This window comes from Larimichthys crocea, chromosome VI, assembly GCF_000972845.2.
Source record: "Larimichthys crocea isolate SSNF chromosome VI, L_crocea_2.0, whole genome shotgun sequence".
Lineage (NCBI taxonomy): Eukaryota > Metazoa > Chordata > Actinopteri > Sciaenidae > Larimichthys > Larimichthys crocea.
Window position 1 is genome coordinate 4,995,806 of NC_040016.1, and position 13,303 is coordinate 5,009,108.

Here is a 13,303-nt window from a genome sequence, read left to right on the forward strand (position 1 = left end):
AGATCCAGCAGTGGCAGACTTACCTTTGAGAATGCTCTGGCCATGCAGCACGTCTCTTGAGACAATCACTGTGTAGAAGTTCTGGGAGAAGCCTGGTCTGCATGGGGGTTTGAGGAGCTGACTTGCCTTACTCCCCTGAGGAATAAAACAAGGCGGCCTGTTAAGCATTGGCAAATTGACTTGCGGCCACAGGGTCACAAGCTGATCCCACAGCCTTTTCACACTGATATTGAGCCTCACGGCCACTCTGGCTACAGTGAGTGGTTTGCTTTAGACTCCAGCAGCAACCTTCATAGTGTGGAAATCCACATCTGGGGCTTAAGACACCAGCATTTGTTCACTGTAGTGAAACATTAGGTCTCATGAGAGGCACTAAAAAACTGAACAAAGTGAATAATGGCAATCATTACCATCATCATCGTTAGAGATGTTATCATTAAATGTTGAATTACATAAAATGATTACAGTCATGACAATGGCATGCCCATTATAATGATAATGACTACACCTATAGTAGGAAATGTGCAACCTAAACATATAATACAGTATATACTGAATGCTGACTGGAGTGTGAGAGCGGGAGAGCACAGAGAGTGAGCACATGTGTGAAAGAAACAGACTGAAGCCAAATTTATTAAATTATAGTCTATATATATATATATAAGCATAGGTGCAGGCAGACTTCCAGCAGACATTTCATTATCCATAGAATGCACTTGCAGCAATGCACCTCATTCATCACATCAATTTATGTTTTTATCCAGCAAAGTATATATGCACTCTGTATAATTTAGGCAACTCAGTTTCACTGACTGCACATCAACAAAGCCCAGCGAACTACTACTGCACGTATTTGGGGAAATACGGCTCGTTTTGAAGGCAATATTTGCCCAAGTTTAAAAATAAAGTAACATTTGCTCATTAAATCACCTTTTTAAATGAGCACTAAACTAAATTACCAACAAGTAGTCCACTGAGCCATTCATCCCTGAATTGTAGAAAAGGAGAAATGACGTGCGTAAACGTGCGTAAACGAAGTTGATCTCAGGCAACAGAACGAGAAGCCCCTCCAGAAACCACTGTCCTCTGCAATAATGCACTGCAGTTGATTTAGGGGAGAGAGGGTGGGGAGGCTAACGAACAGAGTTGTCAGTGACTTTTTTTTTAAACACTACACTTGGACAAAAATATTCTTGACCTTAAATGTCGCCGAATTAAGCTCGATTACACGCATCACGTTGCCTTTTAGCGCAACGCTGCGGGGGGAAAGTGAGCCTCTCACTGCCACTTTCGAGGGCTCATGCAGCGCGCTGCAAAGCCCAAGTAAGCGCTACAGCAGTGCAGCACTTCCACAGTCCAGTTAGCCGAAAAAGACATTTAGAAATCAACTCATCTTACCGAGGATGCGCCCACAAGTAAGGTGCACGCCAGGATGACGCAGCCAACGATCATCTTTGCAAAACCGCGGGTTAGAGAAAAAAAAAGGAGGAAGAGATGAGTCTTCTTCGCTAAATACACCTCAGTAATTCCCGGAGCCCTGTTCCTTGTTCTCGGGTGCTGAGTGAGAGACCGTCCCTACTTGTCTGGCGCAAAAGTGCCGCTGAGACAGAGATGCTGCGCTCAGTCCAAAGGAAACCGGTGCCCATTGGATAACAGCGTCACTACAACCCCTCCTACCACACGGAGGACGAGGCATAGCAGTGTGCATCTGCGCTTCAAATGACTCTGTGTGATGATGCCCCGCACACTTCTGAGGTCTGTTGGGAGGAAAATGTATTTTCCAAGCTATTTAGATTCATATTTTAACTTCAGATGGAGCAAAGGCGGGTCTGGCGGTGTGAGTGACAACCAACCATCCGAGTCTTTTCATGTGTCCATCAGCTAACTCAGTCTATTTCACACCCCAGTTACCCCCTCTGCCCCTGATCCACGGTATAAGTATACGGCAAGAGCTGCAGAGTCATTAGTTTTTTATTAAAGCTGTTATGATAGACCACTGCGGGATCAGACTGTGATGGTGAATAAGGTTCAAATGAAATTAAATCCAGTAAATCAGCAGCCTGTATGATCATCTACAGGAAATCTGTCATTTTTGCCAAGTCTTCATATCATTTTTAAATAAAATATAAAAAACATAACGTGGGATTATTCCATTTATTGGTATGTAAAGCTTTTTCTGTCTGCTACATAGGAAAAAATCATAACCAGGATAAAATATGGAAGCAGGATTAAATGTCATGCTGAATTCCCATAGATTTTTTCCAATTTAAGACCTAAAGAGAAAATATACAGCGCTCATACTCACATGCACTCTTTATAGCAGCCTGAAATATTGCCAGGGAAAAGTGTGGACTGTGCCTTTAACTTGGTCACACAATTTAATAATGTTGACATTTCCAAAGCCTCAGATCAGTGCCTCAATTTCCATATCTGAGAGGTCATGACAATTTAATCCCATCAAAAGGAATAGGACAGTATTGCAATGTCAATCAACACAGCCCTGTGTCTGTCCCTGTTGCTGCCACTCACTTTGCTTTATTTTCACCACTAACTCCTTTAATATTGAAAAAACTGTTCTTTTTTTCCCTTCCCTTCCCTTTAAACAATATCTTCAAAATAAACTCCTCATGGCTGATAATTAAGAAGTACTCCTAGTCTGGTCGACCATGTCTCAGTGGGTGTTTCTGTCCAGAGGGCAGGATTTTGTAAGGTCAGAGATATCAGAAATACACTCCACTCATCGCTCTGCAGGGCATTGTACTCTTGCTTGTATTATAGACCCTGGAACTTGGCAGAGGAACTGTATGATAAGGATTTAAAACTCGTGCCTCGTACAATAAACAGTGACTCTAATAACTAGTGTCACATCTCTGTATCAGTCACTGTCATTTCCTCCAGTTGTTGACAGGAAGGAGGGTTAAGAACGGAAAGAGCTCCAAGTTCAAGTGAGAAAATGTCTCAGTGTGCTGAATCGGGCACATCCTCAAGTGAAAAAGGCTGTTGCCAGCAGTGCTGCATTCAGAAGTTAAAGCAGGCTATGCACATGCTGCTTTAACTTGAATCCTAATTAGTAACAAATCACAGTGCATACAGTGACCATCGCCGGATGCCGCCACCTCCCCCAACACTGCCAGCCTGTCTCTCTGCCTCTGCAGCACAAAACACAATGATATTCATGAAATTATTGTTTTGCTGAATTAGTACCCTGAAGAATGGCCCTGCTGATTCTCTGCTCAGTAAATTTCGCGTGGCTCGCAGGTACCCTGCCAGTTTTGGAACGCAAGTAAATTATTCCTCTCAAGTATCGAGCATTTGCCTAATAAAAATACCATCTGGGCACTTGAAGTGAATTGGTTTAAGGCTGTGCTGAATTATTAAACAAATCTTGCAAAATGGGTCCCAGTTCTCTTTTTATAGGGGAAAGGCGTTACTGTAGAACACCTACCCATAGAAATTCAACTTTCCATTTGTTATTGCATGAATTGCTTTTCCTCTCCTTGTGCAATAAATTGTGGAATCACAAGCATTTCATAATTTCTTGGCCTCTCTCTCTCTCTCTCTCTCTCTCTCTCTCTCTCGCTCTCTTTCTCTCTCATTTATATATATTTACATATAGCATTTATTAAGTGCTTAATGTAAATACTACCATTCATTGATTTTGCTTTATGAGCTGCATATTTACAACAGCCCAGTTTTTTTTTTGTTTTTGTTTTTTCCATTTTGCAATTCTCACCAAGACACAACATTTGTAAGGGCTCACTGGAAATTTAATGATCCTGTTTGAATAAATTGGGGCCAACCAGTACAAGATCACTTAGGTCTCATATCTGTGTCATAATTAGGGAAGACATTTAACTCACTAAATATTTATTTTCTTGATATGCCTGTTGCTTAGCTTTGACCCTTTCAGTCCCAGCACACACAGCAGCGTTCCACCCAGTGTTTGTGAGGCTTGTTCATGTCACTCACTCAGTCACCATCTGATCTGACCCTTCTGAGCAAAATGAGCTGTCACACTTGGTTCCAAGGAACATGCACAACATGTGACTTATTCTACTTAATAGGGGAAAAGGCCATATATAATTAGTGTTGACCTTTGACCCCTTATGAAGTCAGACAGGTTAGTGACATGGCTTGACTTGAGTAAAGGTTACTTTCTGTAAATGTCAGCAAGTCCTCCTGATTAAATATTTGTCTTTTAGAGTGTTTCTTTTACATCATTTGTCTGGTTACAAATCACTGCTGAAAAATAAAAATACAAATCTGCTGCAGGGACAGGGATCTTGGTATAGAAGCAGAGCCATGCAATGCTGTGGACAGGGTCAGCGGAAAAACTTATTTTAACCTCATAAAATAGGCCCACATAAAAAAACAACAACAACAAAAAAACAATTTCCATTTAAATCTATGCTATATCAAGAATATTTTCAATACTTACCTTGCCATCAGACACCTTTTTATTTGGCACTAACCATAAAACGTCTGTACTCCTTCATGTAAGCCCAACTGTGCCCGCACTGTATTACACTGCACATCAGCCGTTTGAGTCAGAAAGTTGCAGATCAGAAATCAGACTTCTAAAGATTTCAAAGACAGTGCCTGCTTGTGTTTTTCTGGCCGTGCTGCTATTACTCTGATCCAGAGCTGATCTGAACCTTACTCTACTTCTGTGCCAGGATCTCTGTCTGCTTCTCCAACCTGGGGGAGTATTGGCCACCGTCTACTGTAGGAAGTACACTGAATATGGATGAGCACCTCATACAACCCCACTTTAAAATACCTCAACTAACATTTCAGAATTAGTACTTAGTTAAGGTGAGGGAAATATTGACTTTTGAGTTAAATTTACTACTTCAATGGGGTTCATTACGGACCTTTATCATTATAGTTACAGTAATAGCCACATGTTATGACTTTGACTGACAGTACAGTATGACTGTGATTATTGCAAAAGAAACCAAAAATCACTGTTGGCAGGAAACTGGAAACAAACAGCTTCCTCCGGAGTCAAAGTCCAAGCTTTTGTTGACCCGTACATCCACCCCAACCTCCTTCCTCTGCTGACTTTGCTATTCTGTAAAACCATGACTTCCTCCTGTACTCCTATTGTCATAATCATTTACCAGAGGGTTTTGTCACTTGAACATTTACATTTGCTGTTTTGGGGCATTTTTCTCAAGAGGTTCAGCGATTTATTGATTGCGAGGCGGTTCTGAGTCCACAGTTTCAATTGGTTGTACTGAAAAACAACCAGAGTTCACTGGTTGTTTGGGTTACTGTTTGAGCTGTCATATTTCAGACCTTCTAATAAATGCATTTTAGGGTGGATTTTTTCCAGACAACCTAAATTAGTCATATATGTAATCCATCATGAATTCTGAAGGCACATGGTTAATCACATGAAATGTTTCTTCATTTTTAAAGAGAGCTGCTTATCCTGAAAAGAAAATGTGCCTCGCATCCATATATGATGATAAATGAAAGCGGTACGGCTGAGGACTGAAATTTCAATTTCCTTTTTCTATTACATCTAATTAATATTTCTAATTCCGCTCTGGACCAAAGTCATGCAGCAGATCTCAGTTTTATAATCTTTCTCTCAGCGATGATGCATTTCACTGCTCTGTGCTTTGTGTTATCAAACAGGTTCACACTCAGTGAGTATCTAATTAGTAAAAGGAAATAAGAATGTGTTGTTTTATTCCGTTCACACAAGAAACTTACCCATTCTTTGTCAACACTTCATGTACGTACGATCTTGTATTAACTGCAAAACATTCGAGTCTAATAATAATGTCATTTCTTTCAAGCCCATTGTATAGGTGCTACTGTGTATAATTTGTCATAAGCCTGCCAGCTCATTACTCATTACTGTTATTAAGTCTGCCAAGCAGATGAATGCAGCTGATCAAATGAGAACCTAAAGAAATGATATCACGCTTGAACAGATAATTATTAGTTATGCTGTACACATCATTTCATCCTCATGACTGCACAGTAGGACAGATTTTGTAAGTGTGAATTCTTTGAACAGATGTATTCACCAGGTCTAAAAGTCACAGAAAGTTTATCACCATGGCATTATGCAAGTATTGCAACCCCGTCATCTGTGCAGGGAAATTGTACAACTTGGAATTGATGTGAAACTTTCCTCACTGTTGACCAAGGGGAACACTTCACAGATGTTTCTCGAGTTATATGACAGCATAGTGAGATGGACAGAACTCTCCAGATTCATTTACTCTGAGAGAGAGAAGAGAGAATTGCATTTCAAAAATGTCCTGGTTTAACATGTCCTGCTGTAACACACGGGTGATTCAAAGAAAAACAACATCACAGCTGCTGGCAGTATATCTAATGATGTCTGTTAGATGATTTTGTTTAATAAAGCAGAATTTGAGAGATTCTATCTGTTTTCTAAATGTTTTTCTGTCTGCAGTCCAGTGATGTCAGTAGAGTATACTATATGATAGCAACACCAACAGTGCATTAAGTATTGTAAGAGCGTCTTCGGTGCTACTTACTGTACCACATATTGTTTGGTTTTGCAAAAAACAAACAAAAAAAACAACAACCTGCTGTAACGATAATTTGTTGTTAAGTTTTTCCCCCTGAAGACTCAGGTAGCCGTAGTTTTCAGTGGATGAATCACAAATTGATGCACTCGGAGAAACAGAAAAGAGGGAAAAGGAAGGCAAGCTCCATTAAATTGTAACACAAATTCTGTACAAACTCCACAACACAGAGCCTTCTTAGACTTTCAAGAACGGCTGTTTTGTTTTCACCTGCTTCTCATGAATGGATGAAATATTCATATGGGCACAACAGAAGTGCCCGAAGACCACAGGAAGAAAATGATCTATCAGTTAAAGAAATAAACATTTACACAACATCTTAAGAGGATCTAAAATGAATATAAATCAATTTCACCCATGATCTGATTCTTTAATTTAGCCAAGATTAGATAATATTTCTATGCTCTGTTCCAGTGAGCTGCAGTACAGTGCAGCAGATCTTTCTGCCTCCACAGGGACCGTACTGTAGAAACAGAGAGAAATCAATAGACAATGGGACCGTTTTTATCAGAGACTATAAGACTATGGCCCACAAGCAATGACACAAGGCTACGGACTGCTGTCCATATTTAAAACAGAGGGATGAGCCCCTGCAGATGCCTGTATCACTAACCTTTTGACTGCCATTTCAATATACCATGATTGTCTGATAGGTGCACAGAGAGTGGCTCGATGGTGATGGATGGCGGTGGATGTCATTTGATTTTCATTTGAACCGGAACATCAGAATCTACTCCGCCTAATTAACCTCTCTGTCTGTTTCCACTTGGCAGACTTCCACAGCCCATGTAGAGAGAAAAAAAGCTCGGGAGAAACTTACCCACAAGATATTTCACACACAATTTATGTTCTATCTAAGCATTTGTCACATTAATAGATTTGTTCTAAGTCTTTTCTTTCTCTTTTTTCAGAGACAAATATACTGCATGGTACCACAGAAATACCTTCATATACTAGTAATTTGTTTTTTCGCTTTCAACTTTTTGGAGAAATGCAATGGCTGCCTGTATTATGCTCAGTGTTTTTTTCTAGTGTGGTCAGGATGGAGACAGCGGTTATCATCCTGAGCGTGTGTGGTTAGGTTTGTGGAAAAAAAGCACTTTATAGTGAAGAATGTGGTTTTGGTTCAGTTTAATAAAGTAAATATGTCATTTTTTTATCCTCTGGGTTACTGTTGACTTTTTAATATGTAACCAAACCTTAATCGTTTTCTCCAACAATAAGTTCAGCGAGTGCCTAGACATAACCAAGAAAAAACTGATTAAGTTGTTATGAGCAGAAATGATACTGCAAGTGTGAATATAACTGGGAATCTAAAGAAATAAATTTGCCAGTGATGTTACTGATAACTAAATTTAGTATTGAGGTTTTTTAAACTTTCAAAGGCCCTGACTATCTGTTTACTCACTCAGCTCCTTCGTATGGGTGATGTGGTCCGACATGAACACACTTTATTTATTTAGTTTTTATTGCACACTTTAAAGTCGGAATAGTTTTGGTTTCTGAGATTTTGTGTTTGTGTTGTTTTTCTGGGCTCTTCTCACTGTTTTAAAGTAGTTGCAAAAACATGATGTCACATACTTCCATACATGAATCAGGATTTCACAGAATTTGAAAGAAAATGTGATGACAATTGTCAGATTGTTTATTTACTGTCACTTAGATTTAATTAAACTACTAGCAGATTAGCTATATTATTAAAGTTTGTTGGGTTTTTTTTGCCTTTTCAAGCTTTATTTGATAGAGACAGCTGAAGAGTGACAGGAATGTGGGGAGAGAGTTGGGGAATTACATACGGGAAAGAGCCACAGGTCGGACGAACCCTGGGCTTCCACGGTAAGGACTGAGCCTTCGCACATGGGTCGGCTGCTCTACCAACTGAGCTAAACGCCACCCCAGATTAGCTACATTATTAACTGTTAAAGTCTTACCTCTTCTCAAAATTTAAAGGCAAGGGATTTTGCTTACCGTTGATGACATTCCAATGATTTCTCATTTCTTTCAAAGGGTATTTGCGGATGGTTTTTTTTGTATTTGTTGGTCTTTGAAACAACTTGTGAATTCAAGACTTAAGAATTTAAGAGTTTTTTAGAAGCTGAGGCGAGTTCTTTTGTTGAAACGATATAGACTTTTTAAAAGGCTGTTTAGCATTGCACCCCTATAACTTCCCCTCGAGCAGCTAGCCTCAAGCAGAGATGAGAGGCAGGCTACAGAGGTCTGGTAAGTTCACTTCTGACTCCACGTCCCCAGATTTCTTTTTCATTTTTCAAACTTGTAATCTTCTGACTCACTCAACGCAGTAAAATCTGTATCATTTTCGGGTGAGACTACATGGCTGCAAGTTATGTATTCAATGTATGTTTTGTGTGTGTGATGTTTTAAGGTTTAAAAATATTCTTGGAAAGCTGATGTACTCTCTAAAGGCGCTATAATTATTCTTATTACACACAGTGTAGTTGCATTAGGCAAATTCATACTTGCTTAACCAAAGAAATGCAAGCACAGTGCTTACATGACTGCATTGTGTAGTATTGCATGGGGGGAGTTGTTGGGGTGTGGTTTAATTAATAAAAGAAGCAATCTTGAGGGAAGTTCTATTCAATAACGACAGCCCCACAAGTTCTAAATGTCTCAGAAAAAAATGCAATAACACATAAAACTGTTGCCTGAATAATTCAGAAGCAGAATGCATAAATAGTGGATTAGGCTTGATTTAATTATGTCTGTGTGAAAGCAGAGCCTGGCGTTAAACAAACAAACACAGGCAACCGGAATGAAGCAGTTCAGCACCCAAGTGGCAAGGCCTTGCAAAGGAGCCAAAAGCAGGCTTCTGTAGAGATCAAACGCAACTAGCAGCATTTAACTGGGGCCAGACAGAGAGACAGGTACAATAGACTCAGCTCCTCTTTTCATTGTTGCGTAGAGAATTGGATGTGATTCTCTCACAAGAGTGTATCCAACATCATTTTCATGGAAACATCATTGTATTGTTTACTTCATGACACTATCCTCTGTATTCTCATTTGCACGCATCAGGTGATATTTATTTCACTTTGATAGAAAACCAGTTTACTCTGCAAAAGTAGGCTTATGATGGAGCACTGTTTCCCTGAAAAACAAATCTCAAATCTAGACCTGTTACACAGCTGGACGTATGGCATGATTTCTGCATACATTTCCAACATTCTTTATCTGGTGCAGAACGCAGACTGCACATTGGCCTTTATTGATTTGCTGTTAGCAAATACTAGAAATGACATATGAATTGCTGCATTACCATAGAAATAAGACTGCATGGGGGAATATGGTCACAACATTAACGACTTCATAGACTCTCATGATTTCTCAAGCTAAAATTGATCATATCACATCATTCAGAACTACAATTTTGACCCTGATAAGACTGCAGTTCATTTGCGAGTGGCAGAGGCCTGAATGAGAGCAGATGTAGCCAGGCTGAGAGGGATAGGGAGAGAAGTGTGAACTGATTGCAGAGTTATTCTCTGGGCAATGGAAACCAAAATGAGGAGCCAACAGTAAGCTCCGTCTACATGGGCTGAATGGTTGATTGAGTTCAGGTGGAAGAATGGGACTTGGCAGCGAGGAAGGGAACACCCCTTTCATCTGCAGCCATCCACTTTCATTACAACACACCTTTGAAACCAGCAGCACATAATCACACCTGAAACCTGATCAGAGGGGCAAAAATTGCTACTATTCACGAGCCGCATTATTCAAAACTTGCAGCCATGTTGGCATTATCTGCACATTGCATTCAAAGATGTAAAAGTTTGACAATTTGATTTATGCTAATGTAATTGCATTCAATTTTCCAGTTTCCATAGTGGATGTGTTGCCATCTTTAAAAAAAAAAAAAAAAAACATTTGCAAATGTTAAAATTAATGGATTCCTTCTTTCAGGAGCTGTCAGCCACATAGCCTCCTGCAGCATCTCCCATTGGCAAAATGGTTAAAGCTGTGTATGGCTGTCATACATCTTACCCTATTTGAATTTGCACTGCCCTCTGTGTCTCCTTCCAGGTACAGATATGAAATATTGACTGTTCTCATCTGGGCCTGCAGCCCCCACCCCCCATTAAACCACCACCCCCAGCTACTTCGCTATCAAAGTGCTGGCGCAGCACAGTGCAGAGAGGGAAGAGTGAAGGAGCAAGAGGCAGATATATGAGGGGGAGTTCAGCAGAAAGGGAGCCACGCATGAGAAAATATATGTAAATTAGTAAGCAGTCGCAAATTATGCGTAAACAAAAAATCATGCGGGTTGCTATTAAATCAATAAGACTTATAATAAGTGAGCGAATAGAAAGCTGTGGATTGAACTAAAAAGCAAATGCCAAAAAAGGAGGAAAAGTTAGAAATCTGTGAAAGGGGAAAGAAAAACTCTCTTCAGCATTTTGAATGTGAATCTGAAGCTTTCTGGCACTGAGGGTGTGACAAGACAGCTGATTGTGCAGTAAGTGGTAATTATACACCCCAGTCTGCGGTCTACTGCTGAGTGACAAATAGTCTTCTTGCTGTACACTTGCCTATCTTACCATCTCTAAAGCACAGGAGGGAAGCACCAGTGGTGGGGCTGCGGCTGTAAGACCAATCTGGAAATTAAAAAAAAAAACACTCAGCCTGTCATTAAGATGTTCTCAGTACAGTAAATTCAGCGGCAGACACAAAGGCAGTTGTTAGCAGCAGAACCAATTATCTGTGCCCAGGCTTTGTTTCCCAGAGAAAATTAAAGGGGACAAAAGGTAGAGCTCCTGTGGCATGCCCAATGATGATGACAGGATATTACCCATAAAAAGCAGTCTAGTGCACACAAATAGATGAACTTGAATGGAGTGGAAAAAGAAAAGTTGGCATAGATCAGACACTTCTTCCTGGGAAAGACACATTAAAAGTGAGAGGAAGCACAGAGTTAGAAAGACTTCCCTGAATCGTGTGTCTTTTTGTGTTAAATGTAGTCTTCACTTATTTTCCCATCATGATGAAATTATGGAGCGGTAAAGCTGTGAATTAGGAGTGTCTGTCAAAGATACCATATCTTGGGTGAAATCCCAAGTATCACAGTTTTTATCTGGGCAGAACTGAAATGTTGCATTTTCCAGCATTTGTAAGAGTACTGACTGGCTGCAGTAATTGGGTTGCTATTAAATTAAATGTCAAAATTTGTTTGCTCAGCAGACCACCAGTCCGATTATGGAGAAATTCGGAGGCAAGACTGCACCCTTCTGATTTAAACCCTCAGGGGTCTGTTCTACTTTATGGCTCTAAGACATGGGCAAAATGAACCTATTGTTTTGCAACTGTAGACCAGGGTCTCTCAAAGTTTGGATGAACAAGTGGCAATTTAGGGAGCCAGCATGATTGACGGCCGCACAGGAAAACCCATAAATTTGCCATAAGATTTGTGGTCTCGTTTTGGAGTTCGACATCACCATTAACTTGCAGATAAAGCAGATTACTTCCTAAATCCCCTGAGCTCTAACAAAGGACAAACTCCTGAACTATACAGCTTTTTGTCAGCCACATTAAACTGCAGAGTCATCTACCGAAATACAGCACAATGACTAAACATAAGTTAAGTTATAACTGGTTGCCATGCAATCACTAGTTTCTACAAGCTGTCATTCCTTAACTTACCTCCACTTTGGGGGGCACATCTGAAATACAATTTCAAAATATAATGTATGCATTTTATGTTATATTCAGGACCACACAAAAAAGTTTCTGAGGACTGCTATTGGCTTGCTAACTTGTTCTGAGAACTCTCTTTCTAGACAAAGAACAATTTGTCCTCAAAAACAAATATTTGCATAGCCACAATCTTCTGCACCAGCACTTGTTGAGCACTGTTTGTCTCTATGTTTATTATTCATTCAGCAGATGAGCAGTCCATCACTCGCAGAGTCTGAATTTATTGTTATTATTATTATTATTTCATTGAACCAATTGCACTATTTTACTGTAAATGAAGCTTTTATATATTGTAGACTAGATTATTAAAAAACACATTTTAATGGACCAATGGCCTGGCCAGGTTTGAGGATAAATTAAAACAGCTACTGGAGAATGTGTAAACATTTGAAATTAATGCATTTGTATGTGCTCAGGACTGTGTCCATGCTTATACTATACATACACACTGTATGTGTACATTAACCCTTATTAGACAACCCCCTCAGCCTGTTTGCAACATCCATTCATAGAAAAAGACTACAAGTCACCAAAGTCATTGCACCAGTAATCATAAAGATGTAGGACAGTCACTTATTCAATAAGGTCAAACTACCACATACTTTGTTCAAATTAAATCAAACCTAAATCATGTTGTCTAATCCTAAATTAGAGAGCATGGCTCTGTTGGCTGTATGACACGTTAACAGGACTTCAGTCTTGCTGTAAAGATATTATCATTGTATGGCAGCTGCATTTCACAAGATTTAGGAGACCAAGTCTGGTAGGTGATGAAACATAACCACAGTCTACACAGGCGGCAGATACTTTTCCACCTAAAAATTCAATAAAGAAATAGAAATAAACAAACAGCAAATACCAAAAACCAAAACATTTAAATACTGTTCTGTCTCAAATAGACAAGATGCTGTTTGGTGTTTATCAAAGCTCTGATCTGACAGGATAATGATAGCCCTGTTACTAGCAACCCTTATTATGGTAGTGTTTAGGGTTTTGACTGTGACCTGTTCTTTACCAGA

General features: G+C 39.7%; 1 protein-coding gene across 2 annotated transcripts in view; it reads right to left on the reverse strand.

Annotated features, from left to right (window-relative positions):
• Positions 1-1,700, reverse strand: part of cdh4 (cadherin 4, type 1, R-cadherin (retinal)) — a 179,808-nt gene extending 178,108 nt beyond the window's left edge. Inside the window, exons 1-2 of one of the 2 annotated variants that reach the window (XM_019268399.2) lie at positions 1,399-1,700; positions 24-135 (exon numbers count right to left, since the gene is read on the reverse strand). In XM_019268399.2, coding sequence (XP_019123944.1) covers positions 24-135; positions 1,399-1,452 — 166 coding nt within the window. In that variant the 5' untranslated portion in view covers positions 1,453-1,700. The remainder of the gene's footprint in view (positions 1-23; positions 136-1,398) is intronic. The other variant, XM_010755587.3, reaches the window with a different exon arrangement.
• Between the last annotated feature and the right edge of the window lie 11,603 nt (positions 1,701-13,303).